Genomic DNA, 27,932 nt, shown 5'->3' on the forward strand with positions numbered 1-27,932 from the left:
ACATCAGAGAGATAATAAAGAAATAAAAAAGGAATTCCAGTTTCCCAGATATGAAAATAAATTTAGCTTGAAAAAGTTGATGACCTTTTCCTGTTTTTATAGTAAATTGGAATATATTGAACAACTGCAAGATAAAGGTACAAATTCAAAAGATCAAGGCTGACCTGTGTCATTCAACCTCTGCTTCCCACAGGTCACCATATATACATTTTAACCTGCAGATCAGCTGAGAGAGGAGTTGATTCCATATTACTCTTTCACAAAAGGTTTAACACTATACCTGACATAGACATGGTTCTCAATATATGCCAGTTCATCACCTCTTCTTCCCTGGCATTTCAGGACCAAAATTGATTGAATAATTCATTCATTCATTCATTCATTCACAAATATTTATTCAATACCTATTAAATGCTGGACAATTATACTAGGTATGAAGATGAAAAGAGCCTAACCTAAGTGAAGAAAAGAGGAAAGACAGAAAAATATGCATACCTTTATTGTCCCTTCACTGTCCTCTTTTCTTTATCCCCATCCCTTATTTCCTCCTGTATCTCCTAAATTTTACATCATCATATTATCAGCACTCAAAGTGTAAGTTTTTGTGACTAAATCTGTACAACACCTATAGCTTCCAAGTGGAGATTTTCTATCTACAAAGGTTTTGGGGTGCAAGGTTTATCTCCTTACAGTGTCTTCTATTTTCACCAGCAGAAAGCATTGTTTCTCCCAAGGTCATGCAACAGCTGTAAACTATAACCACCCTCTCTTTGAATAACAACTATTTCTTACAAATGATGCCCCCAGACCAGCTTTGCTATTTCTATTACTGGAGATACTCAATTGCTAACCCACCCTCACTCATAACAGCACTTAGTCCCTAATCAGTTTCTCCTAATCCTGCTTTACAAACAGCAACCCCTCCAGAACCAATCCCCGCTTTCCTAGACCTTCCTTAGAACCCTCCAGAGGGACCTCAAGTCTTAGAAAAGATTGAACTCTCTTGTCCTGAGCATTCTGATTCCTCATCAAGATGTGCTCTCCTGGTGGCTTTCGCTAATTAGGCCTTAACACTCCTAAGCAAATTTCAGGAATGTTTTTAAGTGGAAAAAAGCAAAGCCTGAGTGATTCATTGACTCTACTGCCTTATGTTCTCACAGCACCTGGTATTTCTTTCATGGCAACTTTTTACAACTGCTAAATTATCTGAATAGTTGTTTTGGTGTCTTTCACACTCTGATGTAAATTTGAGGAAAGACACTATGTTCACCAAAGCTCCAGCATGTTACGCTAGTCTCTGACTCTATTTCTTCATCTACTGCCTTGTAAAAGCAAAATTAACATTTTTTTTTTGAAGCGGAGCCCTGCTCTGTGCTGGGCTGGAGTGCAATCTCCGCCTCCCAGGTTCAAGTGATTCTCCTGGCTCGGCATCCCCGTAGCTGGGATTACAGGCGCACACTACCACATACAGCTAATTTTTGTATGTTTAGTAGAAACGGAGTTTCACCCTGCTGGCCACGATGGTCTCGATCTCCTGATCTCGTGATCCGCCCACCTTGGCCTCCCAAAGTGCTGGGATTACAGGCGTGAGCCACTGCGCCCGGCCGCAAAATTAACATTTATGTTCCTAAACTCCAGGTATTGCAAATTCTTTTGTTGTTGTTGCTGTTGTTGTTGTTGTTGTTGTTGTTGCTGGAATCTTGCTTTGTTGCCCAGGCTGGAGTACTTACTACGGCGTGATCTCAGGTCACTGCAATCTCCGCCTCCCGGATTCAAGCCATTCTCCTGTCTCAGCCTCCCAAGTAGGTGGGACTACAGGCGTGCACCAACCCGCCCAGTTAATTTTTGTATTTTTAGTAGAGACGGGGTTTCACTATGTTGGCCAGGCTGGTTTGAACTCTGGACCTCAGGTAATCCACCCACCTCGGCCTCCCAGAGTGCTGGGATTACAGGCGTGAGCCACCGCGCCTAGCCTGCAAATTCTTAGTACAAAAAAATAGATTATATTATGTTGAGCTATTTTATTGAGGCACGGATAGTCGCTATTTTAACTTTTACATTCAAAAAGGACACACGTTATGAAGGGAGAGGCAGAGAACAACCAGAATAGACAGCACAAATTAAAAAAAAAAAATTACAAGAAATTCTACCACCAATATTAGTTTATTTTCCAGTATTTTATTTCACATGTATACTTTTAAAGGAGGGATGGGATAGCATAGATACTAATGTTTCTCCAAAATGGAAATCGTCGTATTTTTTTCTAATGATAACATGCCTTATGTTCTCACAACACCTGGTATTCCTTTCATAGCAACGTTTCCCAACTGCTAAATTATCTGAATAGCTGTTTCGGTGTCTTTCGCACTCTGATGTAAATTTGAGGAAAGACATTGTTCACTAAATCCCCAGCATGTTACACAGCCTGGCTACTAATTAGTACCAATTTTAACTGGGTTTTTTTTTTCTTTTTTTTTTTCTTTTTTGTAGCTGATACGTCACCAACTTCCCCATTCATTTCATAGTCCCCTAGTGAGGCTTAAGCTGTTGTCTGTTCTGGGTTTTTTTTTTTAAAAAACTTCCTAAAATTCTTCGAGTCTAAAAGAAACGGAAGTTCCCAAATAGAAGCCAAAAACAAACTGCCCAACTTGAATCTCTCCACAATCCGGGTAAAAAGCGCGATACGCACACGCCAGATCGACGCCAGAGCACCGGAGGCTCCCCGCCCCTCCGGGAAATTAGTGCGCATGTGCCCTTCATCCGGAAGTTGTCTCAGTGGCTGCCGGAATAAGGATGAAAGCCGGAAGTAAACATTACGAGATTACCCGAGCTTCTGTCGGATGGACTTGAGGTCGGCTTCTGTGGGACTGGGTAAGAAAATGTTCCTAGAACTTGCAGGCGAAGGGCAATTGAGGAACCAGAGAAAATGGGTCGAAGGCTTTTAATTACTGGATCTGTCCTCACGGGGGTGATGAGCCCCCAGGTGTGGATGGAGCAAGGCCCGGGGACCGAGAAGGAAGCCGCTGTCCTGAGACGCATTCATGGCACTCGTGCCCAGCCGGACCAGGCCTGCGTCTTCATGGGAACAGTCGGGATAGCTATGAGAGTGTCGCCTTTGTGGCTGGTTTTAAGTAAGCCTCGGAGACCTTGAGCGGTCCCCTGACTGCCGGCGAGGAAAGCTGCTTCCAGTACTCAAATTTACAGACTATTTCCTCGCCAGAAAAATTTCCTTGAGCTTCAGTTTTTCCTAAGTCGGGATGATCTGACTTTAGTAAAGTATCATGAGGGTAAAATGAAAACATCTATATAAATAAAGCGTTAAATAGTGTCTTACGGTAAGCCCTCAGTAAGTGGGAGCAGTTACTGTTATTAGTTGGAGAAAATAAGCCACTCCACAGCGACAGAAACTAGTGAGTACAACTTAGTGACTAAAATACTTTATTCAGTCTTAGTTTTTAATATTTCAGACCCAGAAGCCAGTTTGGAGAACTGACTTTGGCGTCAGAGTTGTGTTTGAAGTCTTTGGTTCTTCCTACAGTGTGTCCTTGGCTGAGGATCTTACCTCTCAGAACCTGTTTCTTCACTGTAAAATGGGGTTCAGACTTATCTACTGGGTTTGTTGTGAAGATTAGATGAGGTGATGCACAGTAGGCTCAGTAAGTGGTAGCTGTTTTAATGAAGGTTATTAAATTTACCATTGTTCTGCCTCTCTTCACAGTATAGTTAGGCCATCAGTTCATATGTTACACAAGTATATGTGGAGGTTTTCTATAAGTCAGACACAGAAGAAAACACCTTTGAGAAGCATTGTAGAACCCCTGGCATTGAGCACTTTCCATTGGGAAAGGGCTTGTGTAAAGGCCCAGTGTCTACAGGGAGTATGGTGTGTTAAAGGAACTACAAGAAGGTCTAGATAGTTGGTAGAGAAGGAAGCGGGGATAATTGTCATGGTGAGGCCGGAAAGTAGGCAGGTGCCAGACCGTGGTGGACCATGTAGGTGTGTTAAAAAGACGTCAGTTTTTAGAGTAAAAATGATAAAATCCTTTGGAGTGTCACTTTTTTTTTTTTTAAGATGTAGTCTTGGTCTATCGCCCAGGCTGGAGTGCAATGATGCGATCTCAGTTCACTGCAACCTCCACCTCCTGGGTTCAAGTGATTCTCCGGTCCCAGCCCCCTGAGTAGCTGGGATTACAGACGCGTGCCACGACGCCCGGCTAATTTTTGTATTTTTAGTAGAGACAGGGTTTTACCATTTTGTTCAGGCTGGTCTCAAACTCCTGACCTCAGGTAATCCACCCCGCTCGGCCCCCCAAAGTGCTGGGATTACAGGTGTGAGCCACCATGCCCAGTTGTCACTATTCATTATGATAGTTATTAGCCACTTGTGGTTATTGAGACTGGAAATGTGGCTAGTCCAAATAAGTGTAAAACCCATATCAACTTTTAAAGACAGAATTTTTTCTAATTCAAATTTGCAATTATAACATGTTGTATATTAGGTTAAATAAAATCTTGTAAAAGTAACGTTACCTATTTCTTTTTACTTTTTTAATGTGACTACTGGAAAACATAAAATCACATATGGGACTAGCATTGTATTTCTTTTAAATGGTGCTGTATTGACTTTTTGGATGGTACTGCATTGGAGGATTTAAGCTTGGGCAGTAGGACATTGTATTAGTCCATTTTCATGTTGCCAATGAAGACGTACCCGAGACTGGGCAATTTACAAAAGAAAGAAGTTTGTTGGACTTAGAGTTCCACGTGACTGGGGAGGCCTCACAATCATGGTGAAAGGCACTTCTAACATGGGGACAGCAAGAGAGAATGAGAGCCAATAAAAATGGGTTTCCTTTTATCAAACCGTCAGAGCTCGTGAAACTCATTCACTACCAGAAGAACAGTATGGGCAGAACTGCTGTTGTGATTCAATTATCTCTCACCGGGACGGTCCCACAACACTTGGGAATTATGGGAGTATAATTCAAGATGAGATTTGGGTGGGGACACAGAGCCAAACCGTAATAGACATGATATGATCAGATTTGTGTTTTGAAAAATTAATACTGTCTGCAATGTGGAGAATTGATTGGAGGAAATCAGAGGATACCAGTAAGTAGGAAAAAGTAATAACTTACACTAGGGTGGTAGCAGTAAGAATGGAAAGAACTAGATGCATTTGAATGATATTCAAAAAGTGAAAATAACGGTTCTTAGTGATTAAATAGATGTAGGAATAAGCTGAAGCACTTAATGTAAAGGGACGGATGGTGTTGTCTTTCATTAAGATAGGGAGAACAGTAGAAGATTAGATTTCAAAAGGAAGGTCATGAGATTGAATTAAGTTGTATTGAATTTAAAGGTGTCTGACCTCTAAGTGGAGATGTCAGGTAAGCAATTGGATATATATATCTGAAGCTCAGATGAAAAGTCTTGAATAGAAAAGTAAATTGTTCCTTTATTATTTTTTGTTTTATAGAAAAATTAGTCGGAGAGCCAACAGTGGTGTATTGTGACCATTGAAACCTTAGAAGTAAATGAGCTTGTCCATTAGTGGGAGTTTAGAGTGGTTTAAAAGTTGCTGACTGAGCCTTGAGGAATCCAACATTAAATAACTGGGCAAAATTTGATGACAAGAGAGGTACAAGAAAAACCAAGAGGGCCTGGCACGTTGGCTCACGCCTGTAGTCCCACCACTTTGGGAGGTCAAGGTGGGCAGATTGCCTGAGGTCAGGAGTTGAGACCAGCCTGGCCAACACAGTGAAACTCCGTCACTACAAAAAATACGAAAAAAAAATTAGCCAGGTGTGGTGTTGGGCACTTGTAATCCCAGCTACTCAGGAGCCTGAGGCAGAAGAATTGCTTGAACCTGGGAGGTGGAGGTTGCAGTGAGCCGAGATCACGCCATTGCACTCTAGCCTGGGTGACAGAGTGAGACTCTGTCTCCAAAAAAAAAAAAAAGAAAAGAAAAACCAAGAGAATGTAGTGTCAGGGAAGTCAAGAAATAATATGTAAAAAGGGAAGGAACAGAACTGAAAAATGTCCATTGGATTTAGCACAATGGTCCTTAATGACTTAATGTAACTCTTTTCTTTAGAATATTTGGGAGTGGGGGGCTAAGTTTGAGTGAGGATGAAAGTAGAAGATGAGGAAATGGAGACTGAATATAGGTAACACTTGAGATGTTCTTTCTTAAAGGGGTACAAAGATAGGACACTCTTTTTTCTCGTTCGGAGTTACTGTGTTAGAAAAGTTTGAGACCAAGGGATTCAGGATATATATGAGAAAAAGAGTCCTGTGAAATTTTAAATACACATATGTATCTCTCTCCATCTGTAAATTGGAGGTGTTGGAGAAACAGTGCTAACAGTATATAGAGACCTTGAGGAGGGAAAAGAGACCCTTCCTTACACATACTATGGGGGAAAAAAAGAACATACGAAACAGTCTATATTATTAGGATGTATTTTTAGTAGTTTGAGTGAACTCATGTAGGCATACTTTTTACTGTAAATTTGACTTCTTTTCTTAGAGGAGGCCAGGTAACCATGTCAGCCACAGTTGTAGATGCAGTTAATGCTGCGCCCCTAGCGGGGTCCAAAGAAATGAGTTTGGAAGAACCAAAGAAGATGACCAGAGAGGACTGGAGAAAGAAGAAGGAGCTAGAAGAACAGCGAAAATTGGGTAATGCTCCTGCAGAAGTTGATGAAGAAGGAAAGTAAGTACTTAATTTTTTGTATGATCTGTTCATTCAAAATTCAAATTCATGTCCACTTAGTTTATTAATTTTTCATCCTTTTGTTTGAGAGGAACCTATCTTCATCATGTATGTCATTTTTGTTTTTATTATTTATAAAACTCGTGCATATGATTTAATAATGAAATTATGTTGAAGGGCTTATAATGAATAGCAACAGTCCGTTTTCACCCTTCCCATCCCTGACCTGCTCTACAGAAGTGACTGCTGTTAAATCTTTCTAGTTTGAGTTTTTCTGGTTGTTACCTTCACATCTCTAAATAATAATACCTACCCAGTTATCTTAACTAACTATAAACATTATTTGAACCAAAGCTTCTTGTGACAGAAGATTTAGATTACTAACACACATCTCTATTTTCTTTTTTCTCCCCCTGCAGTTATATCACTATTCTTAGTTTCTAAGTTGGAAATATTTTCACTATAAAATTATTTCTTCATTTTTAATTATTCTTTATTATAGTATAGAGATAGCAACCATATGCTCTTCCCCCCACTACAATATTTCTATTCTTAGATTTTGTATAAACTACCTTCGTAACTATAATACTGATTATTTTCCAACTTTATTCTTAAAATTTGTTTTTAATTTGATTACAGAGACATCAACCCCCATATTCCTCAGTATATTTCTTCAGTGCCATGGTATATTGATCCTTCAAAAAGACCTACTTTAAAACACCAGAGACCACAACCAGAGAAACAAAAGCAATTCAGCTCATCTGGGGAATGGTACAAGAGGGGTGTAAAAGAGGTATGCAGGCAACCTGTGTATATCTTCATGGATATGGAGAGTTTAAGAACTTAATGTAGAACCTTAATGCAATGCTATTTAAGGTAGAAACAGATAATATAACCCTTTATCCGGTATTGAAATTCACAGTGCATTACTGCTTTATCTTTGTACTTCTTATATAAATTTTATACTCCTGAAGCCCTTAAACTTTCATATTTATAAATGTGTGGAGACTCCAACTCGTTTTCCTTTTAACAAAGAAATCATTTCATTTCACTAGACAAAATAGTAATGAGAGCCACAGTTATTTCTAACTTACTTGGTTAAGACATTTTCTTTGTTTTTCTTTATGTATATTTATAGAATTCCATAATTACTAAGTACCGCAAAGGAGCGTGTGAAAATTGTGGGGCTATGACACACAAAAAGAAAGACTGCTTTGAGGTAAGGTCACCTGGAGAATTTTGAAAACTGTTGTCAGAGTCTTTCTTTTTTCTTTGTCAGAGAGCTTACTTCAATTTTTCTGAGGTCACCTATATTTAGGTACAAGTTAAAAATTAATTTGAGTGGAATTGGTTCAACACCAACAAAATTTTTTGCTGTAAGACTGATAATTGAATAGGTCATAAAGTCCCATGATATATTCATGCCTGCTCTGTAAAAGTTGTATAAAGTTTCCCTTTGGGCCATAAACACTTAGGAAAAGATTAAATCTTACACTCTTTTTAGAGACCTAGGCGAGTTGGAGCCAAATTTACAGGTACTAATATAGCTCCAGATGAACATGTCCAGCCTCAACTGATGTTTGACTATGATGGGAAGAGGGATCGGTGGAATGGCTACAATCCAGAAGAACACATGAAGATTGTTGAAGAGTACGCCAAAGTTGATCTGGTGAGCAAAATTCCTTGCTTTCCTGCTGTTTTTGAAGAATCATCCTTTTGCTGTATTATCTAATTTAGCAGCTCTGTGTTTCCAACCTTGAAACACTTTAAAAGTGGTAGCATTTTTAATAATAGTAGTAGTACTACTGTATAGGCTACCTTTGTAATTGTAATGTTGAATAGAGGAAATAGTGTGCTAACCATATTGGCCAGCAGTTTCTTCTTCTTTGATTCTTATATTGTCCTTTACTCCCTGACTTAGGTAGCAGCAGATATTGGAAGCATGAGGACAGATTAGTGTCCAAAGCTTTTGGTTTTTTGAGGTTAGAAATGTATGGCCCCCAGGCTATAGCTTGTCCTTGAACCTGTATCATAGTTCCCTCACATAGCATTTGGAAGCAGTAGAAGGGAAATGGATAATTTATTTCAGAAAATTTTATTTTAACCCAATTTCAGTTTTTACTGTTATGATTTCACCTATTCACCCTTACTTCTTTGAAGCCGTAGTCACACTGCTTTTTTTAAAAAAAATTAGAGATATCATTTTAAAATTATCAGATTTCATATAAAAATCTGTATTTCACCTTTTCTTGAACACTGTAATATATATGGTAACCCCATGCCTGTCTGGTAAGAGTCAGTCATCTACAGTTACGTGACAATTGTTTTCATCAGGGCTTGCTCTCTGCAATTTACCACTGATGCCATTTGGTTCAGTTTACATTAATGCCTGATTCAAACAGTTTGTAATTCCTGTTCTTTATAAAGTAGTAAGTCTAGGGCTACAAGGAATCCCAAAGAGATGGGTTTGTTCAGTGACCGTTCCTGAAATGAGTTAATTTAAAGTTACTTATTTTAAATATATAAAAATGTAAGTGACAATTTGAATGTTGTAAGTAAAATTTAAATGTTTCCTTTTTCTTTCTTTTTTTTTTTCTTTTAAAGGCAAAACGAACATTGAAAGCCCAGAAACTCCAAGAGGAATTAGCCTCAGGAAAATTAGTGGAACAGGCTGTAAGTAATGGAAATGATCAATAAAATCAATTTTAAAAAGTTAAAACTCTTTTAAACAAAGAAATGGAAATTGAAATAATTCATTTTATAGATCTTCAGTTAGAGAGGAAGAGAGAAATGCTATTGAGGGAAAAAATAAAACTGATACTTTATATACAGTTTATAGTAATATAAATTGATGCAGTCAATTTGGGAACAATATTGCCACTATTTCTATTTAGACACACACACACAGACATACACACTTACTTTTTCAAATTAAATTATTAGATGTATCCATCCTAAAGAATTTTCTAGAGTTCAGAAAAATCATGATGCATAAAGATGGTACAGCATTTTTTACAGTAGTAAAGAAATTGGAATAGCTTAAATATCCAGGAATTTGGAATTGGCTAAGTGCATCTGCATGGTATAATGCTGCTTATCTCTTAAAATGGCATTTCTCAAGACTTTGTTAACAACACTGGTCAACACTCGTATTTGAATGATACATGACAAAAATAGCATAATATTGTCACACAGAAAGACCAGAACAGTAGTTTTTATTTAATGTGGAATTTATGAATTTTTTTTCCTATCCTTTTTCTTTAGTATTTTCTGCACTTTCTTCAGTGAATATGTGTCAGTTTTATAACTGGGCAAAACATTTTTTATATGAATGAAAGGACTATTGTAGCCAATTTTTCTTTTTTTGAAATCCTTGTCAACTTAATAGAGTAAATATACTATGCATATTAGAGTTGTCAAGTTTCTTTTTAACAAATCTAGGCACAAATAATTAGTAAACATTTATAGTGTTTGAGTTTAAATTTCTAAAAGGGACTCTTACCATGTATGAGTTAACAAAGCAAACAGAACTTGAAATAATTACCAAGTAAGCAGTTACCAGGTTACTAAGGTAACCTATCAGGCAAATTATCAGCATAAGTTACTAGATAGGTATTTAAAATCCATCTCTGGCTGGGCATGGTGCCTCATACCTATAATCCCAACACTTTGAGAGGCCAAGGCCGATGGATTATCTGAGATCAGGAGTTCGAGACCAGCCTAGCTAACATGCTCTTAGAAAAGTGAATTTGTGCCGGGCGCGGTGGCTCAAGCCTGTAATCCCAGCACTTTGGGAGGCCGAGGCGGGTGGATCACGAGGTCAAGAGATCGAGACCATCCTGGTCAACATGGTGAAACCCCGTCTCTACTAAAAATACAAAAAATCAGCTGGGCATGGTGGCACGTGCCTGTAATCCCAGCTACTCAGGAGGCTGAGGCAGGAGAATTGCCTGAACCCAGGAGACGGAGGTTGCGGTGAGCCGAGATCGCGCCATTGCACTCCAGCCTGGGTAACAAGAGCAAAACTCCATCTCAAAAAAAAAAAAAAAAAAGTGAATTTGTGTCTGTGAGCCTCAGTTTAGTATGTCTGAAAAAGAGACGACAACACTATTCCCAGGAAGCTTATAGACATACCACATAGTAAGCACTGGGTAATTAGTAGCTATTATTGTCATGATTATTTTTATTTATTACTAACTTTGGGAAAAGAAAAGCGCCTGTTTCTTTTGTTCTAATATATTGTCTGTTGTAAACATAGTGTAATTTATTTCCTCAGTAAGGATACTTTATGTATGTAAGGGCCTAATGATTCTTGCCCACTTGGATGCTTGGATATTAAGACAAACGACATATAGTAGATTTAGAGACTTAGCTATCACTATAGAAATGTATGTAAATGTCCTTTGTTGAACTAGCAAATAGTGGGAACTCAAAAATATTATGTACAAAACATTTACATTTCTGATTTTGAAAGTAACACGTATTAAGTGAAAAAAATTGGAACATTATATAAAAAAGAAAATAGCCCCTGTGTTAAACTATGAACATTTTGAAGTAGGCCTTTCCAGGTCTCTCTTATCCACATATACTTGTTTATGTGTGCCAGAATACCAGATGTTTCTTAAATGGATTATTCTTTATATATTCATTTATTACCTTCTCTTTTTTTAACAACATAGAATACAGTGAGAACTTGTTTTCTGACTATATTTAGACCTATAGCATCATTTATTTTTGTATAAATTCACATGGTTCAAAAATTAAAACAACTTAAGAAGATACACAGTGAAGTCTCTCCATGCCTGTTTCTATCCACCCTAATACTGGCCCAACTCTTTTGTGTGTGTGTGTGTGTGTGTGTGTGTGTGTGTGTGTGTGTGTGTGTGTGTCTCCTTTCAGAGTTTCTTGAATAAAACGCAAATACAAATGTACACTGTTATTCCCATCTTTCTCTCCCCTCCCCTTTTTTTATTCAACAAAGTTAGGAAATGATTCATACTTTTCTGCGCCTTGGATAGAATTACTTTTAATGGTTGTTCAGCCTTCCATTGAGTGCAATAAATTATACAACCAGTGATCTATTAATTTGATTTTTTTTTCCAGTGTTTTGAAAAAACATTGCACATACACAGCACTGCGCATCACATTTTTACATGTTTATATAATTGACATAATACTAGGATAACCTTCTAGAAGTGTATTTCAGTGAGTTTATATTTCCTAAATTTTTTAGTGAGTTTATATTTGTAAAATTTTTATGACATATCACTTAGCTATTATTCAGAAAAGCTATGCAGACTTATGCTTCCATCTATATACTATATATATATATATATGTATTTCAACATCTCCTCACTAATGCTATAATGTATCCTTAAGTATTTTTAACCTTTGAAGCCTTTGTAAAGGGACATGGTGAAATACTGACCATGTTTTTATAGGCATTCTGTGGAGTTAGAAACTATTCTGACCAATTGCTAGTGAAGAAAAGTGTATCCTTGTGACAAGGAGTTTGGCCTCTCCTTAAATTACAGTATTGTGTCACTTGTAGATTTTTTTCATTGCCCAGTCTTCACTTTGGCTCTGAAGATGTTGATCACATGAACCCAGTAACATTTTCTTTTTGGACTTAGTAGGAAACTGGAAGGTTTAATAAATCTGATATGTCTGAAGACTAACACATTTAGAAATTATATTTATTGGGTACTCTGGTCATCTTAATCTTCCTTTTACTGTTCTGTGGTTGTAATCCTATATCAATTAAAATTCTCTTGAAAGTTGCTGGCTTTATAGACAGTCTAATAAAATTATTCACAATGGCACACGTAAATTTGTGTGCTCATTACAACTGAGAAATGTGAGCATTTGTTTAGTTAGAATTAAGTTTTATTGTCTTAACTATGTTTTTTAAGTGTTAATTAGATTAAGTAGAATGAAATCATGAATTCTTTTTCTTCTTTCATGATACAGAATTCTCCAAAACACCAGTGGGGAGAAGAGGAACCAAATTCTCAGACGGTAATACATATTTGCTGTCTCTGAGTATATGTTAAGTTTTTAAATTTCTGATGACTAATAATAAATAATACTAACAGCTTTTAAAGAACACAAGTAAATAAGGGTTTGGTTAAAGGTGGAAAAAAGAAACCTACATGCTGCTTTCTTCTTACTTTATTTTCCCTCCTCTTTTTAGGAAAAGGATCATAATAGTGAAGATGAGGATGAAGATAAATACGCAGATGATATTGACATGCCTGGACAGAATTTTGACTCCAAGAGACGAATTACTGTCCGGAATCTCAGGATTCGAGAAGATATTGCAAAAGTAAGTCTTGTTAACATACATATTTGAAAAATATTTGTCTTCTCAGCCTAAATTTTATCTACTCCGGGTAGCATATGGATAATATAGTCAGAGTCATTCTAAGATAAGGTTTCATTCTGTTTTTCTCTTCACCTGTATCCCAGAAATGTATACACACATTTAATTGATTATGTTCAACTCCTCCAGCTAGTCTGCTGAAATCCCTGTGAGTAAACATTAATTTATTCTTTAAATTTTTTTTTTTTTAGTATTTGAGGAATTTAGATCCAAATTCTGCCTACTATGATCCAAAAACTAGAGCAATGAGAGAGAATCCTTATGCCAATGCAGGAAAGAATCCAGATGAGTAAGTATCAAGTTAAATGTAGAGATTTCAAGATGAGGGAAAGTTAATTGTTTTCTGACCTGACCATAGATGGTGGTCATTTTAATTCAGATTCAGTTTTACAAACTAATTTTCCTTAAATCAATCTCTGAAACATTTTTTTACTTGTATTTACAGAGTGAGTTATGCTGGAGATAACTTTGTTAGGTACACAGGAGATACCATTTCAATGGCTCAGACACAGTGTAAGTATTTGCTCTATGTCAAGGCATTTTATATTAGCTCATAAGATGTTTGGGAATGTTTTTTAAAGCTTGTTTTCAAGAAGCATACAATAAGGTAGCTGGCAATTCATTAAAATGTTTTGAATTACTCTAGTGTTTGCATGGGAAGCCTATGACAAGGGATCTGAAGTGCATCTACAGGCAGATCCTACAAAGCTAGAGTTGTTGTATAAGTCCTTCAAAGTCAAAAAAGAAGATTTCAAAGAACAGCAGAAAGAAAGCATCCTGGAAAAGGTAATTTTGACCAAAATGCTGAAGAACAACTTCTGTTAGAAGTTACTCTTTAATAAGCATTAGTTTTACATTTGGAAAATAACACAAAGAGAATCCCTCTTAATCCATGAAGAAGAGTCCTTTTCTTCCTTTGTCTTAGTCAGAGGATATACAATTTTTGTATCAGCTTTTGTGGCAAAACAAACTACCTCAAATCTTAGTAGCTTAAAATAAACATTTATTATTTCTCATAGTTGGCCGGGTCTCCTGGTCTGGGCTTGCTCAGCTGAGGTTCAGTGATGAACTAAGATGGCCTCACTCTGGTGTTTAGCAATTAACGGGCTAATTGTCCTAAGGGGACCTCTTCTGGGACAGCTTATTGCCACCCAATGTGGTCTTTCATCCTCTAGTAGGGTAGCACAGCTTATTTAAATGGCATTTTCAGAGTTCTAGAGAGTGGCAGCAAAAAGTGTGCTCTAGTACATAAGTGCCTTTGCTTGGGTCACATTTGCCTACTTCCCATCGGTCAAAGCAAGTAATATGGCCAAGCCCAGATTCAAGGGATAGAGAAAGACTTGTCTCTTCATGGGAAGAACAGCAAAGCCATGTGGCAAAAGGGCATGCATGCAAGGATAAGGGGAATTTATGGCCATCTTGTAACTTACTAGACTCAACAGATGCATAGCAACTGAGATATCTATTTGCCTCTGAAAAGATTGGTGGCTTTTTTTTTCCCCTACTGTGCTTTCTACAACAAAACCCAGTAGAGAGTGTTCCCTTTCTTTCTGATTAGAAATAAATATTCTCCTGGAAATTTAAATGCAAATCAGGGTGTAAAATGTATTGAAGAATGTCCATTGTCCTTTTAGTATGGTGGCCAAGAACACTTGGATGCCCCTCCAGCTGAATTGCTTTTAGCCCAGACTGAAGACTATGTGGAGTACTCAAGACATGGGACAGTCATCAAAGGACAGGAGCGGGCTGTTGCCTGCTCTAAGTATGAGGAGGATGTGAAGATCCACAATCACACAGTATGTGCTAAACTGGAACAATTTTGTGTTCTTGTTTGTTTTGCTCTGTATTGCATTTTTCCTTTACAACTTTATTAACTAACCATTTCTATGCTCTATGCTTCTAAAAAAAAAGAATTTAACTCTGCTTCATGGAATTTTTTCAAAAATAGAAGAATTTTGAAGGAATACTGTGTTCATCTATATACTCATTAACTGAATTCCAAAATTTTTAACATATTGCCTTATATGCTTTGTCTAGTTGTGTGTGTGCATATGCACACTGTTTTACATATATATGTAAAATACACATACACACACATAGTTTATACATTTATTTCACTGAAACATTTGGAAATTATATATGACATTTTATCCATAAATGCTGTATCACATACCTCCTTAAAAATGAAGATTTTCTTCTATATAACCACATTGACATTATTACACTTTAGAAAATTAACATTAATTCTATAATATCATCTAATATCCAGTCATTAATCACATTTTTCAAAGTATACAGAAAAATGCCTTTAACACCTATTTTTTGCTTTAGTCAGAATCCATTTCAAATTTGTTTTGATCATTATTTGGTTATTATTGTATCTCTTTTCTAGAGTTTATCTCTTCATTTTCCTGACAGTGACCATTTAACAGATCAGGGCAATTCATTTGTGAATTGTCTCATGTTCTGTATTGACTGGTTCCTAGTTGTGTTATTAATTTGTTTCTCTATCCCCTGTATGTTTTATAAATAGAAATTCAGGTCTAATGGCTTGATTGGATATAAGTTAAATATTTTGACAAGAATATTTAATAAGTAATATATATTCACATTGCATCACAAGCATCATAAAGCATATATTGTCCTTTGCTGTTTTCTTAAAGTAACCAAACTACAATTGTCTCTCTTAGTTGAGGGTCAAAAACCTAACTCCCTGTAGGAGCCAGGCCAGTGATCATATATGAGTGAAGTAAGCCAGGCAAATTGTACATACTGGAGAGCACAGCCCTATCTGTTTTTTTTTGTTTGTTTGTTTGTTTTTTAAAGACAGAGTCTCCCTCTGTGGCCTGGGCTGGAGTACAGTGGCGCAATCTCAGCTCACTGCAACCTCCGCCTCCCTTCCTAAAGCGATTCTCCTGCCTCAGCCTCCCAAGTAGCTGGGATTACAGGCACACACCACTACGCCCAGCTAGTTTTTGTATTTTTAGTAGAGACAGGGTTTCACCATGTTGGTCAGGCTGGTTTTGAACTCCTGACCTCATAATCCTCCTGCCTTGGTTTCCCAAAGTGCTGGGATTACAGGTGTGAGCCACGGCACCCGGCCTCACAAGCCTTATCTAATAGGGGCATCCACTGTTCAGCAATAGCTGATTATTGCCAAGTGATTATGTAGGCCCAGAATTTCCCAGTCCTTAATTTTTCAAGAGAAATCAGATATCCTAAATTTTTTATAGGCTTTTGGGAATAGAATTTAAGAGCTTTGTAACTACAGCGCCTGCTTCTCACACTTCAGGTCAGGCTACCTTCTCCCTGTTAGCCAGCCTTGAATCCCCATAATTTTTCTCCCAAATTACCTTTAAAGGGCTATATTATTTTATACTCCTATCAACAGTATACAGAAGTTTCTAATTTCAGCTTCCTTTTTAAGTAATTTCTCTCTCTGCAGCATATCTGGGGATCGTACTGGAAAGAAGGCCGATGGGGATACAAATGCTGTCACTCTTTTTTCAAGTATTCCTATTGCACTGGAGAAGCTGGAAAGGAGATTGCTGTAAGTAATAGTCTTTGGTTCTTAAAGGTATAAAACAAAGCTCGTAAGTCAAACTAAAACATACTGTCTCATGTTGCAAATCTTAACTTTTTCTTAGATGATTAGTAACTATTACTCAACTCAAATTACATCTTTTTTCCCCACAGAATTCTGAGGAATGTATTATAAATGATGTAACTGGGGAAGAATCTGTGAAAAAACCTCAAACCCTCATGGAGGTAAGTTGATAATCATTTGTCCTGGAGTCGGGGCTTTAAAACTTGCACCAGAGCTTTTTTCTTTTCTTTTGAGACAGTCTCACTCTGTCACCCAAGCTCTTTTGCAGTGGCACGATCTGAGCCCACTGCAACCTCCACTCCTGGGTTCAAATGATTCTCATGCCTCAGCCTCCCGTAGTGCACCCAAGCTTAGTTTTCACATTAATAACACTGCATTTCAATCCTCCCTTTCAGCTGCATCAAGAAAAACTAAAAGAAGAAAAGAAGAAGAAGAAAAAGAAAAAGAAGAAGCATCGAAAGAGCAGTTCAGATAGTGATGATGAAGAAAAGAAGCATGAAAAATTGAAAAAGGTAATTTGCGAAGCCTAAATAGTAAAACTGACAAGTAACAATATTCTTTGTTTTTTGGGTTGTTTTTATTTTTTTGAGATAGGGTCTTGCCCTGTTACCCAGGCTGGAGTGCAAAGGCGCAATCTCAGCTCACTGTAACCTCCACCTCCTGGGCTCACGCAATTCTCCTGCCTCAGTGTCCTGAGTAGCTAGGACTACAGGAACATGCCACTGTGCCTGGCTAATTTCTGTATTTTTTTATAGAGACAGGATTTCACCATGTTGCCTAGACTGGTCTCAAACTTCTGAGCTCAGGTGAACCACCGACCTCATCCTCCCAAAGTGCTGGGATTGCAGGTGTAAGCCACCACTCCTGGCCAGTATTATTTGTGAACGCCTTTATTTATAATGGCCTATGATCTAGCTCTGTCTCCAAATGCATTTTTAAAATGATGAAACAAGCCTAGAGTCTGAGTGATTTGCCCAAGTCATATTAATGGAGATATTGTGGGGTGTAGGTACTGCCTTCTTCTTGGAGTGCTTAATATTATGACTAATGGACAGAAGAAATATGCTTTATAAAGCATTTTTAGAGTTACTGTCATGTTGACCACAAAGAATTCCCTTCTAGCTCCATAATATATAAGTTTCAGCAAGTCTTTGAGAAAAGTCACAATTGTAGTCTCTACCAGAAGTATCATTTGTGAGCTTGTATCAGTAAAGTGAACCTCATTTAATTTTTGTTATTAAATAAAATTTCTTCAACATTAATTAAAAATGTTATAGAATGTTTTGTGCTCTATAAAAATGTCATATGAACCAAATAGTGATCAGTTGTAGCTTAACAGTGGAAGGGCTGACTCCAAAGCTCTTTCAGGCAATCTGTGTTTTTGATAGAGCAGTTCATATTCAGTGGAGTCTTTTGGTACTCTGCCACTTGTGGAGAAAAGAGATCTGATGTAGAGCTGTGATATGCATTTTATTCCTCTCACTGTAGGCACTGAATGCAGAGGAGGCCCGCCTTCTTCATGTCAAGGAGACCATGCAGATTGATGAGAGGAAGCGGCCTTACAATAGCATGTATGAAACTCGGGAACCTACTGAAGAGGAAATGGAGGCCTACAGAATGAAACGTCAGAGACCAGATGATCCCATGGCCTCTTTCCTTGGGCAGTAGTAACTAGTCAGAAGACCATCCAAGATAGATACAGCTGATACATTCAACAAGAAGATTCAGCTTCTTGTTGATGATTGTAGACAGAAAAATCCTTGTCTACTCTTCTTGCTGCCTGGCTTTAATAAATCTTTCAGATGTCTCACAGTAAGTTCACTCCTTTCCATACTGAAGGAACAAAAAGAAGAGGCACATGAAGTTTGCTTTTGGGAATAGAATTTAAAATTCGATTAAGATTTTATTTCTAGTTTTATGAGAGTCATGTAGAAAGAGGCCTTGGCTCTCTACCTATTAAGAATGTCTCCTTCTCTACATTTATTAAGCTTCAAACTTTATTGCTTCAATTTTTGTGCCCTATATTTAGTATTAGCATACTTTGGTTTTGAGAAAAAAGGGGCTCCATTTTTTTTAAATAATTACTAGCAACTCTATGACTACATTTATTTTTATTTCTTATTTTTTTTTTTAGAAATAGGATCTTGCTATGTTTCCCAGGCTAGAGAGCAGTGGCTTTTCACAGACATGATCATAACACACTGCATGCAGTCTTGGGCAAATGATTCTCTCTCCTTGGCCTCTGGAGTAGACTTATTGAATGGAAAACAACTATTTTCTCATCTTTGGGTTAATACTGACTGATCAGTAGTAGGTCTTTTACCATTCTGGACATAAGCCTTTAGATGCAGAAATCCTTTCCTTTATCATAGATATGGTTTACAATACTATTTGTTTTCCTTGTGATTGCCTTTATTTAACAATCATGAGTATTAGACTTTTTTAATCGTAGAATATCCTAATATTTATAGTCAGGAGGTGTTACTTTGTAAAATTTGCAAAAGAAAAAAAAAAAAAACCTAAAGTTGGTTTCTTCAAAGAATTAAAAGAATAGCTTGTAGGGATATTAGTAATAGATAGCTATGATCCTGAAGCCTCTTCTCGGAACATTGTGAAGATAATACTGACACAGTAGAATCAGTGAAAACAGCCTAACAAAAAACCTCTGACATGAGTATATCAACTTTTTTTTTCTTGTTGAGACAGAGTCTCACTGTTGCCAGGCTGCAGTACAGTGGCACAATCTTGGCTCACTGCAATCTCCGCCTCCCAGGTTCAAGCAATTCTGCCGCCTCAGCCTCCCAAGTAGCTGGGATTATAGGCATGTGCCACCACACCCAGCTAATTTTTGTATTTTTTAGTAGAGACAGGGTTTCATCATGTTAGCCAGGATCGTCTCGATCTCCTGATCTCATGATCCACCTGCCTCAGCCTCCCAAAGTGCTGGGATTACAGGCGTGAGCCACAACGCCCGGCAAATATATTAACTTTTAACAGCTCACTGGCTTTTCTAAACTACCAAAAACCACCTGTAGGATACTGCATTAAGTCAGAATCTCAGAAATGGTAGTGTGAGAGTAACTGAATCAAAAGCACTTTGGATATACGTGGTTTCTAGCTTTAGATTGGTATGAAATTAAACAGCAGTGCAAGTAGACTTAATTCTTACTTTAAGAATGCAAAAAATTTTCATATTCCTACCTAAACAGGGTGGTTCCACATAAAGGCTGACATTGTTGTATCTGTTTTGTATTTTATCTTTTGTTAAAGATATATAAATGACAATACTTAACTGTGAGTGGTTTGTAGCATTATTTCTAATACTTGACAGAAAAGTTGTATGGACAGGGAGGGAACCTGAATTTGCTTCTGTGAGTTTGTGTAAGAAAATTTCAGCGTCCTGTCATCAACCTTTCTGGACCTCTTTCCCTCTTCTGTGAGGCCTAGTTTACTTTGATATAGGAAGAATTCTATAATATCCAGAATCATATCTTCTGTTTTATTGGTAATGCCTAGCCAGCCTGGCCAACATGGCAAAACCTTGTCTCTACTAAAAATACAAAAATTAGCTAGGCATGGTAGCACATGCCTATAATCCCAGCTACTCAGGAGGCTGAGGCATGAGAATTGCTTGAACCCAGGAGATGGAGGTTGCAGTGAGCAGAGATCATGCCACCGCACTCCAGCCTGGGTGACAGAACAAGACCCTGTCTCCAAAAAAAAGAAAAAAGTAATGCCTAGGACATTACTCAGATTGATTTCAATAATAGCTGCCTTTGAGTACGGGAACTATGTGCTGTAATTGTCATAATGTTATCTCCTTCTTCTAAAGAACTTCATGGGGTAATGGATGATATGTCAATTTTACAATAAGCACATGGAATTAACTCCCAAGTAATCTGCACAAATCCTGACAGTTATAAGTGTTGGAGCCAGGACATGAAGCTAGCTGTCTCTGAATCTGAAGCCTACCCCTTTCTCTAGTATTTAAGGCCCTAGTTTCTTAAACAAGGCTGGTCGTTTGCAGTTTCTTCCCTCCACAAAAAACTTAAGCTAGCCCTTCAGTATTTACCAGGCTCACACTCAACACCTGAAAATGATGTATCTGGCCCACATTCTTTGACACACCACCACTCCTCACATACACCAGCCTTATGGAATGCTTTTAACAAGATTGTACAAAAATGAATAAACTCATTAAGTTTATAAGAATTCTGGAAATAAATATCCCCAAACAGGAAAGGACTATATTCCGATTTATTTCTTTCAACAATGTTTCCTAGTTTCTACTTGGGATTTTTCTCTCAAACCTCTCAAATAATGAGTTTATTTATTTGAAATCATGTTGTTGAAAGAATTTTAAATAAAAATCTTTCCTCTGAGATGGATGACGATGACTAGGAAATTCATCCCCATGTTCCCATTTATGGGAAGTGAGGGGATCACCCTGCATGGGCAACAGTACACGAGCTATGGAAGCTCATCCTCCACTGCTGAAATGTTTAATCTGAGATTACAATGAGCGTCCTTCTCTTTTTTTCTCATTTATTTCACATGGAATGTGGTAATTATCAAGTTTTATCTCCAAGCTCAAAGCCAGACACAAAGTTCGAGTGCTCTGCATGTTAAAAAGAACTATGTGGACTTTACAGCTCCTTCCATTCCTGAAATTCTACGGTTCATCCTTTCCGGCAGACACAACAAACAATTTCCAGTCCCACGTACACAATCTAAAAAAATTGGGGAGGGCCAGCGCGCATGCTCAATACTCAAGCCAGCCAGCCTGTCCCACAGCCAGTTGTTCCTGCGCCTGCGTACGGGAGACGCCTCGCCCAGTTTGCGGGCGGGAAGCAACCTGGAGAACCCGGATGGAACCCGGGCCTGGCTGGTTAGGAGTATGTTGCGGATGCTTCTCTCTCCAAGCGTACCGCAGATTCCTGTTCGAGGGTGGGACCTGAGGAACCATCGCCGGCCTAGACTGGTTCCGACGGCGAGACGCTGGGCCCTAGACTGAGCGGAGAGCGGAACTGGAGCCTGAAACGGGCGCTCGAAAGAAGCCCGAGCATCCCTTGGGCCTGCGTCTCAGGCTCGGAGACCGGCGGGCGGAGACCGCGCTGAGTCTTTTCTTTCCTCGCCGCTGGCGTTCTTAGCTCACCCAGGAGGCTCTAAAAATCTGCGTCCTTAACAATAATACCACCAGGCCCTATCAATTAAGAGCTGCGTGTTCTTTGCATGCATTCTTAAAATTAAACCTCCCAACAACCCTGTAAGGTAGGTACTGTTATCCCCTCTGGAGGAACTGAGGCTTGGAAAGGTCCCAGCTTGTAAGCGACAAAGTCACGATCCCAGGCGTTTGCCCCTGGAGCGTCTGCCCAGCCACCAAGTTCCTGCCCGCTTTCTCCTGGCTCTCAATTTTATCTAAAACGTAATGGTTAAATGCTCTGCCTCACGGAACACCTGCGCCTACCATGGCCTTGCATACGCAGTGGTTAGATGGAAGTTGAATTATATTTGGTTTGGAGTTTTAGGTTTACAAAACTGCACTTTGGTGTTTTCTGTGTATATTAGCATTCCCTAATTGCTTTGTGAGTGTTCACTTTTAACTGATTTTTCTCAGTTGTGATACGTTTTCGTATCTGCCCTTCATAAACTTGCAAAAACATTTTACTTTGTTATATCAGATCTAAGCATCTGAAGATAATCTCTCAAAAGAATCATTCTTAAAAATGAATGATGCCTATTTTTAAATAATGCTTTTTATTTTTTTTTATTATTGGAAGTTTCCAACATACATAAAAATAGGAACAGTGTAATGATGTGTACCCATCATTCAGCTTCAAAAGTTACCAACTTAAGGCCAGTCATTTCTTTTATTTCCACCCCAATTTGTGCATGTTTGTGAGTGTATGCTGAAGTACAGTACTTCAAAAGAAATCCCAGACATCTTATCATTTCAGTTGTAAATAATTGTATCTAACAAATAAGGTATTTTAAAAACACAACCACAATACCATTATCAGGCCTGTTTAACCATAATTCCTTATGATGATGATGCTTTTTTAATGTTTACATTTTTTAGGATATTGTAATTCCTAAATACCACAAAAGCGCAAGTGCAGATTATAAGGTTCTAAAAACACAAGCCTCTTGGGCAGTAAGTTCATCTTTGAGGCTCTTGAAAATTCTTGCCATCTATTCTCCCATTTTTGAGGGGGCTGGAGAAGAATACTATAAATTGATTTTCCTAAAACTTCTTTTGTACATAACAGATAAATTTTAAAATATATTTGAGATACATAGTCAAAGTGGATAGGAATGGACTCTTAATAGATTTTGTAACGATTTCCAGTTCTATTTTGTTTGTTATGTTTTTGAGACCGTCTCACTCTCACCCAGGCTGGAGAGTGCCGTGGCGTCATCTCGGCTCACTGCAACCTCCGCCTCCCAGGTTCAAGTGATTCTCCGGCCTCAGCCTCCCGAGTAGCTGGGATTACAGGAGCCCGCCACCATGTCCAGCTAATTTTTGTATTTTTAATAAAGACAAGGTTTCATCGAGTTGGCCAGGCTGGTCTCGCACTCCTGACCTCAGGTGATCCACCCGCCTCGGCCTCCCAAAGTGCTGGGATTACGGGTGTGAGCCACCGTGCCTGGCCTTTTTTTGAGACGGAGTCTGCTCTCACCCAGGCTGGAGTGCAGTGGCGTGATCTCAGCTCACTGCAACCTCCGCCTCCTGGGTTCAAGCAATTCTGCCTCAGCCTCTCAAGTAGCTGGGATTACAGGCGTGCGCCACTACATGCAGCTAATTTTTGTATTTTTTTTTTTTCAGACGGGGTTTCACCATGTTGGTCAGGCTGGTCTTGAACTCCCGACCTCAGGTGATCTGCCCGCCTTGGCCTCCAAAGTGCTTGGATTACAGGCATGAGCCACCACGCCTGCCTCTTGTAATGATTTCTAATGTGACTAAAAACATTTTCCTTTATTCCCTCTGCCTCCCCAAATATACATGATAAATATGCATTAATAGAATACAGAAAAATAAGCATTTTATGGTAATGTTGTAATTTTATTAATTAGAAGTGGTTCTAAGCAAAAGTAGCCATGTAGTCTCATTACTTGACAAAAGAAGGCTTAAGATCAGCTCCTTAAACTTCAGGTTGTCTTTTTTGGTTGACAGTCAACCTCCATTTAACAGGCTTATAACAACCATATAACAGGTCAGCTTAATAGTTTTATTGGAGTACATTTTACAACTATTTCATCTTGGTAGATCCACTTGAAAGCTAATGCTTTAAGTAGATACTCTTGGCTTGCTTGTGATTTTTCTTTTAATGGCCAAAGTAGGCATTCAGATTTAAATGTGTACCTGTTACTTTATTTCAGCCACATTCTCTGGCCCAGAACTTTGGAAATTTTGGGATCACTTATTTATCTTGGACATAGAATGTTTTCTAAGGTATATTTGAGCCTACCTGTGGATTATGCCTTTACTCGTTTCTAAAGAGAAAGAGAAAAGACATGGCTTTCAATTTTAGTTGTTAACTTTCATAAGAGGCTGCCATCAACTCAGAAAATGTAGAAAAATTAAATATCTGTTAAAACATTTGGACCATTCACTTGGGAACCTAGAATGTTTGTTAGCTAGGGATTGGTCTGAAGGATGTTTTTATTCCCCTAAATCTGACTACTTAACCAGGAGGTGTTTCAGGATCGCCTGGACAACATCATTTCATATTGTTTTGTTCTGCTTCTGGAGAAGATGATTTATTAGTTCTAAGGTAGTGCAGAGACATGTATACTTTTAAAGGGGTTCCCAGTGATTGTGATGATACCGTATCTTTTGTCACAGATCACTGTTCTAGTTACTATTTATAAGAATTATCTAAAATACTTAATTTAGAATACAGATTCTGTGCCCCCACTCCATAACTAGAGAATCAGAATCTCTATTCAGATAGGACCTTCTACATCCTATCGTTGGGTTAAACAAAACCTTAGGAATGCTGCTTATTTTTAATGTGTGTTTGTGTGTGTTCTTTCTTAACTGCTTTTACTGAGAGGTATTTAGATGGAAAAGCATCATGAAATTCCTTATTGTACTTAAGGATGTTCTCATATGAGAGGGATTTTTCTGAAGTCTCGGTAGCAAGAATAGTTTTTCTCCTGAGCAAGTAAGTTGTTTTCTTTTTTTCTTTTTTTTTGACAGACTTTGTCGCGTAAGCTAGAGAGCAGTGGCACGATCTTGGCTCAGTAGTTGGGACTACAGGTGTATGCCACTATGCCCAGCTAATTTTTTGTATTTTTAAGAGAGACGGGGTTTCACCATGTTGCCCAGGCTGGTCTTGAACTCCTGAGCTCAGGCAGTCTGCCCACCTCGGCCTCCCAAAGTGCTGTGATTATAGGCGTCAGCCACTGCTCCCAGCCTATTCACTGATTCTTAACTGAGGATGTGCATACATATTTGAAGCCGAATGGAAGGAGGTAGTGGTAGTGAGATGCCCTTTCCAGGGTTACAAAATGCGCTAGATTTGTTTGTAGCATACGTTATTGAAAACAAGTTAGGCCATACCTGTAATTCACCAATAAATAACTTGTCTAAGCTCAAATTTCCCGCATATAATTTACTAGCAAATCATTTATTCCAAGACTTTAGCTATGAGTTGCTAGCTTTAAGTTGAACTATATCCTGTCTTGGCTTACTTCTAATTGGCATGCTGCAGGCTATATCTTGGCATGTACAAAATAGCATGTGATGACAAAATAGCATGTGATATGGCTTTATTTTAATTCAGTTAGCCAGTAGTTTTTAATGTGTGGGTTGTATTTTACTCCCAAAGCAAAATTCTGTGGCATCTCTGGAATACTACCTGAGAATTTTTGTGTGCCATGTCGAAGAAACGCAAATGGGATGATGACTATGTTCGCTACTGGTTCACCTGTACAACAGAAGTTGATGGAACTCAGCGCCCACAGTGTGTGTTGTGTAACTCAGTATTTTCAAATGCTGATCTCAGACCATCAAAACTGTCAGACCATTTTAACAGACAGCATGGTGGTATAGCTGGGCATGATGTCAGTAGCCTGAAGCATATGCCCACACCATCTGATCAGAGTGAAACCTTGAAAGCATTTGGAGTTGCATCTCATGAGGATACTTTATTACAAGCATCATATCAATTTGCGTATTTATGTGCCAAGGAGAAGAATCCTCATACAATAGCCGAAAAGTTAGTGAAACCTTGTGCACTGGAAATAGCACAAATAGTTTTGGGACCAGATGCACAAAAGAAGCTTCAGCAGGTACCCTTATCAGATGATGTGATTCATTCTAGAATTGATGAAATGAGCCAAGATATCTTACAGCAAGTTCTAGAAGATATCAAAGCCAGTCCTCTTAAAGTGGGCATTCAGCTTGCTGAGACAACTGACATGGAGGAGTGCAGTCAGCTAATGGCATTTGTGCGATATATAAAAGAAAGAGAGATCATAGAAGAATTTCTCTTCTGTGAACCATTGCAGCTATCCATGAAAGGAATAGATGTGTTCAATCTCTTCAGAGACTTCTTTCTGAAGCATAAGATAGCACTTGATGTATGTGGCTCTATTTGTACTGATGGTGCCTCCTCTATGCTAGGAGAAAATTCTGAGTTTGTTGCCTATGTGAAAAAAGAGTTACCTCATATCGTGATCACACATTGTTTATTGAACCCTCATGCACTTGTCATAAAGACATTGCCTACAAAACTGAGGGATGCTCTATTTACTGTGGTGAGGGTAATAAATTTCATCAAAGGGAGAGCTCCAAATCATCGCCTGTTTCAGGCTTTCTTTGAAGAAATTGGCATAGAATATAGTGTCCTCCTTTTCCATACTGAAATGAGGTGGCTTTCCCGAGGCCAGATACTTACTCATATTTTTGAAATGTATGAAGAAATAAATCAGTTTCTTCACCACAAAAGCAGTAATTTGGTTGATGGCTTTGAAAATAAAGAGTTTAAAATTCACCTAGCATACCTTGCAGATTTATTCAAACATTTAAATGAACTCAGTGCATCTATGCAAAGGACTGGGATGAACACAGTATCAGCTAGAGAGAAGTTATCTGCTTTTGTTAGAAAGTTTCCATTTTGGCAAAAACGAATTGAGAAAAGAAATTTTACCAATTTTCCTTTTCTTGAAGAAATAATTGTTTCAGATAATGAAGGAATATTCATTGCAGCTGAAATAATACTGCATCTGCAACAATTGAGCAACTTCTTTCATGGCTATTTTTCCATTGGAGATCTTGATGAGGCAAGTAAATGGATACTGGATCCATTTCTTTTTAATATTGATTTTGTTGATGATAGTTATTTAATGAAAAATGATCTTGCTGAATTACGAGCTAGTGGCCAAATCCTAATGGAATTTGAGACAATGAAGCTTGAGGATTTCTGGTGTGCTCAATTCACAGTGTTTCCAAACCTGGCAAAGACAGCTCTAGAAATCCTTTTGCCATTTGCAACTACATACCTTTGTGAGTTGGGATTTTCATCACTTTTACATTTCAAAACGAAGTCCAGAAGCAGCTTTAATCTGAGTGATGATATCCGTGTGGCTATTTCAAAAAAAGTTCCTCGTTTTTCAGACATCATTGAACAAAAGCAGCAGCTACAGCAGAAGTCAATGTAAGCTGACATACTTTTTAAATGTGTAATTTTAATCAATATCATAAAATTAAGCTGTAATTCTGTTTCTTTCCATTCATATTTATGATACACTGAATTCTATGTTTGAAAAAATTTAATGACTTTAACTTTGAATGAGGCATGTGAAAGTGTGTTTTGAGAGTAAAAACACAAACAGCAGAAAAGATGAAGTACTACTGCCTAGTTGCTATCATGAGATTTTCCTAATTCTGAGTTGCTGTTTAACCTGTTTATGAGGTATGTAAAAAAGATACCTAAGCACTAGAATATCCAGTTAAATGGTACAATAGGCCAGGAATTGAGCCAGGAGAAAAGAGAAGACTTCCCAGAAGTCAAAAAGGCAAAATGACAGATTGAGTTCACCCATCTTTGTTATGAAGAAGCTAATGAAATCAGAAGAGAATTATGAAATATAATGGGAAAAGGAATGATCTGGCTTGTATAAGAGTTTTTTTAATATACTCTTTGGAGTTAGTCTCACAATGTCCATTCCTATAGCTCCTGTGTTATGAATATTAATAAATAGCCAAATATATTAGT

General features: G+C 38.0%; 2 protein-coding genes across 5 annotated transcripts; both read left to right on the forward strand.

Annotated features, from left to right (window-relative positions):
- The first annotated feature begins 1,576 nt into the window (after window positions 1–1,576).
- SLU7 (SLU7 homolog, splicing factor) lies at window positions 1,577–18,780 on the forward strand. 3 transcript variants are annotated; one of them, XM_032252742.1, is made up of 17 exons: window positions 1,577–1,606; window positions 3,358–3,410; window positions 6,533–6,718; window positions 7,358–7,511; window positions 7,857–7,937; window positions 8,223–8,387; window positions 9,323–9,391; window positions 12,689–12,736; window positions 12,912–13,043; window positions 13,292–13,389; window positions 13,546–13,613; window positions 13,747–13,886; window positions 14,735–14,896; window positions 16,546–16,650; window positions 16,797–16,868; window positions 17,103–17,219; window positions 18,196–18,780. In XM_032252742.1, the coding sequence occupies exons 3-17, from the start codon at window positions 6,549–6,551 to the stop codon at window positions 18,373–18,375; spliced, it is 1,761 nt and encodes a 586-aa protein (XP_032108633.1). In that variant the 5' UTR covers window positions 1,577–1,606; window positions 3,358–3,410; window positions 6,533–6,548; the 3' UTR covers window positions 18,376–18,780. The 3 variants fall into 3 exon arrangements, with proteins under 3 accessions (XP_032108633.1, XP_032108634.1, XP_032108635.1); XM_032252744.1 differs by lacking the exons at window positions 1,577–1,606; window positions 3,358–3,410 and adding exons at window positions 2,790–2,871; window positions 5,480–5,711 and having other exon boundaries at window positions 18,196–18,560; XM_032252743.1 differs by lacking the exons at window positions 1,577–1,606; window positions 3,358–3,410 and adding an exon at window positions 2,739–2,871.
- On the forward strand, window positions 2,796–27,932 carry ZBED8 (zinc finger BED-type containing 8). 2 transcript variants are annotated; one of them, XM_032252741.1, is made up of 2 exons: window positions 2,796–2,871; window positions 25,014–27,932. In XM_032252741.1, exon 2 carries the CDS (start codon window positions 25,591–25,593, stop codon window positions 27,373–27,375), a length of 1,785 nt encoding a protein of 594 aa, XP_032108632.1. In that variant the 5' UTR covers window positions 2,796–2,871; window positions 25,014–25,590; the 3' UTR covers window positions 27,376–27,932. The 2 variants fall into 2 exon arrangements, with proteins under 2 accessions (XP_032108632.1, XP_032108631.1); XM_032252740.1 differs by lacking the exon at window positions 2,796–2,871 and adding an exon at window positions 21,502–21,978 and having other exon boundaries at window positions 25,542–27,932.

This window comes from Sapajus apella, unplaced genomic scaffold (assembly GCF_009761245.1).
Source record: "Sapajus apella isolate SASKATOON/1434 unplaced genomic scaffold, GSC_monkey_1.0 scaffold79, whole genome shotgun sequence".
Taxonomy (NCBI): Eukaryota; Metazoa; Chordata; class Mammalia; order Primates; family Cebidae; genus Sapajus; species Sapajus apella.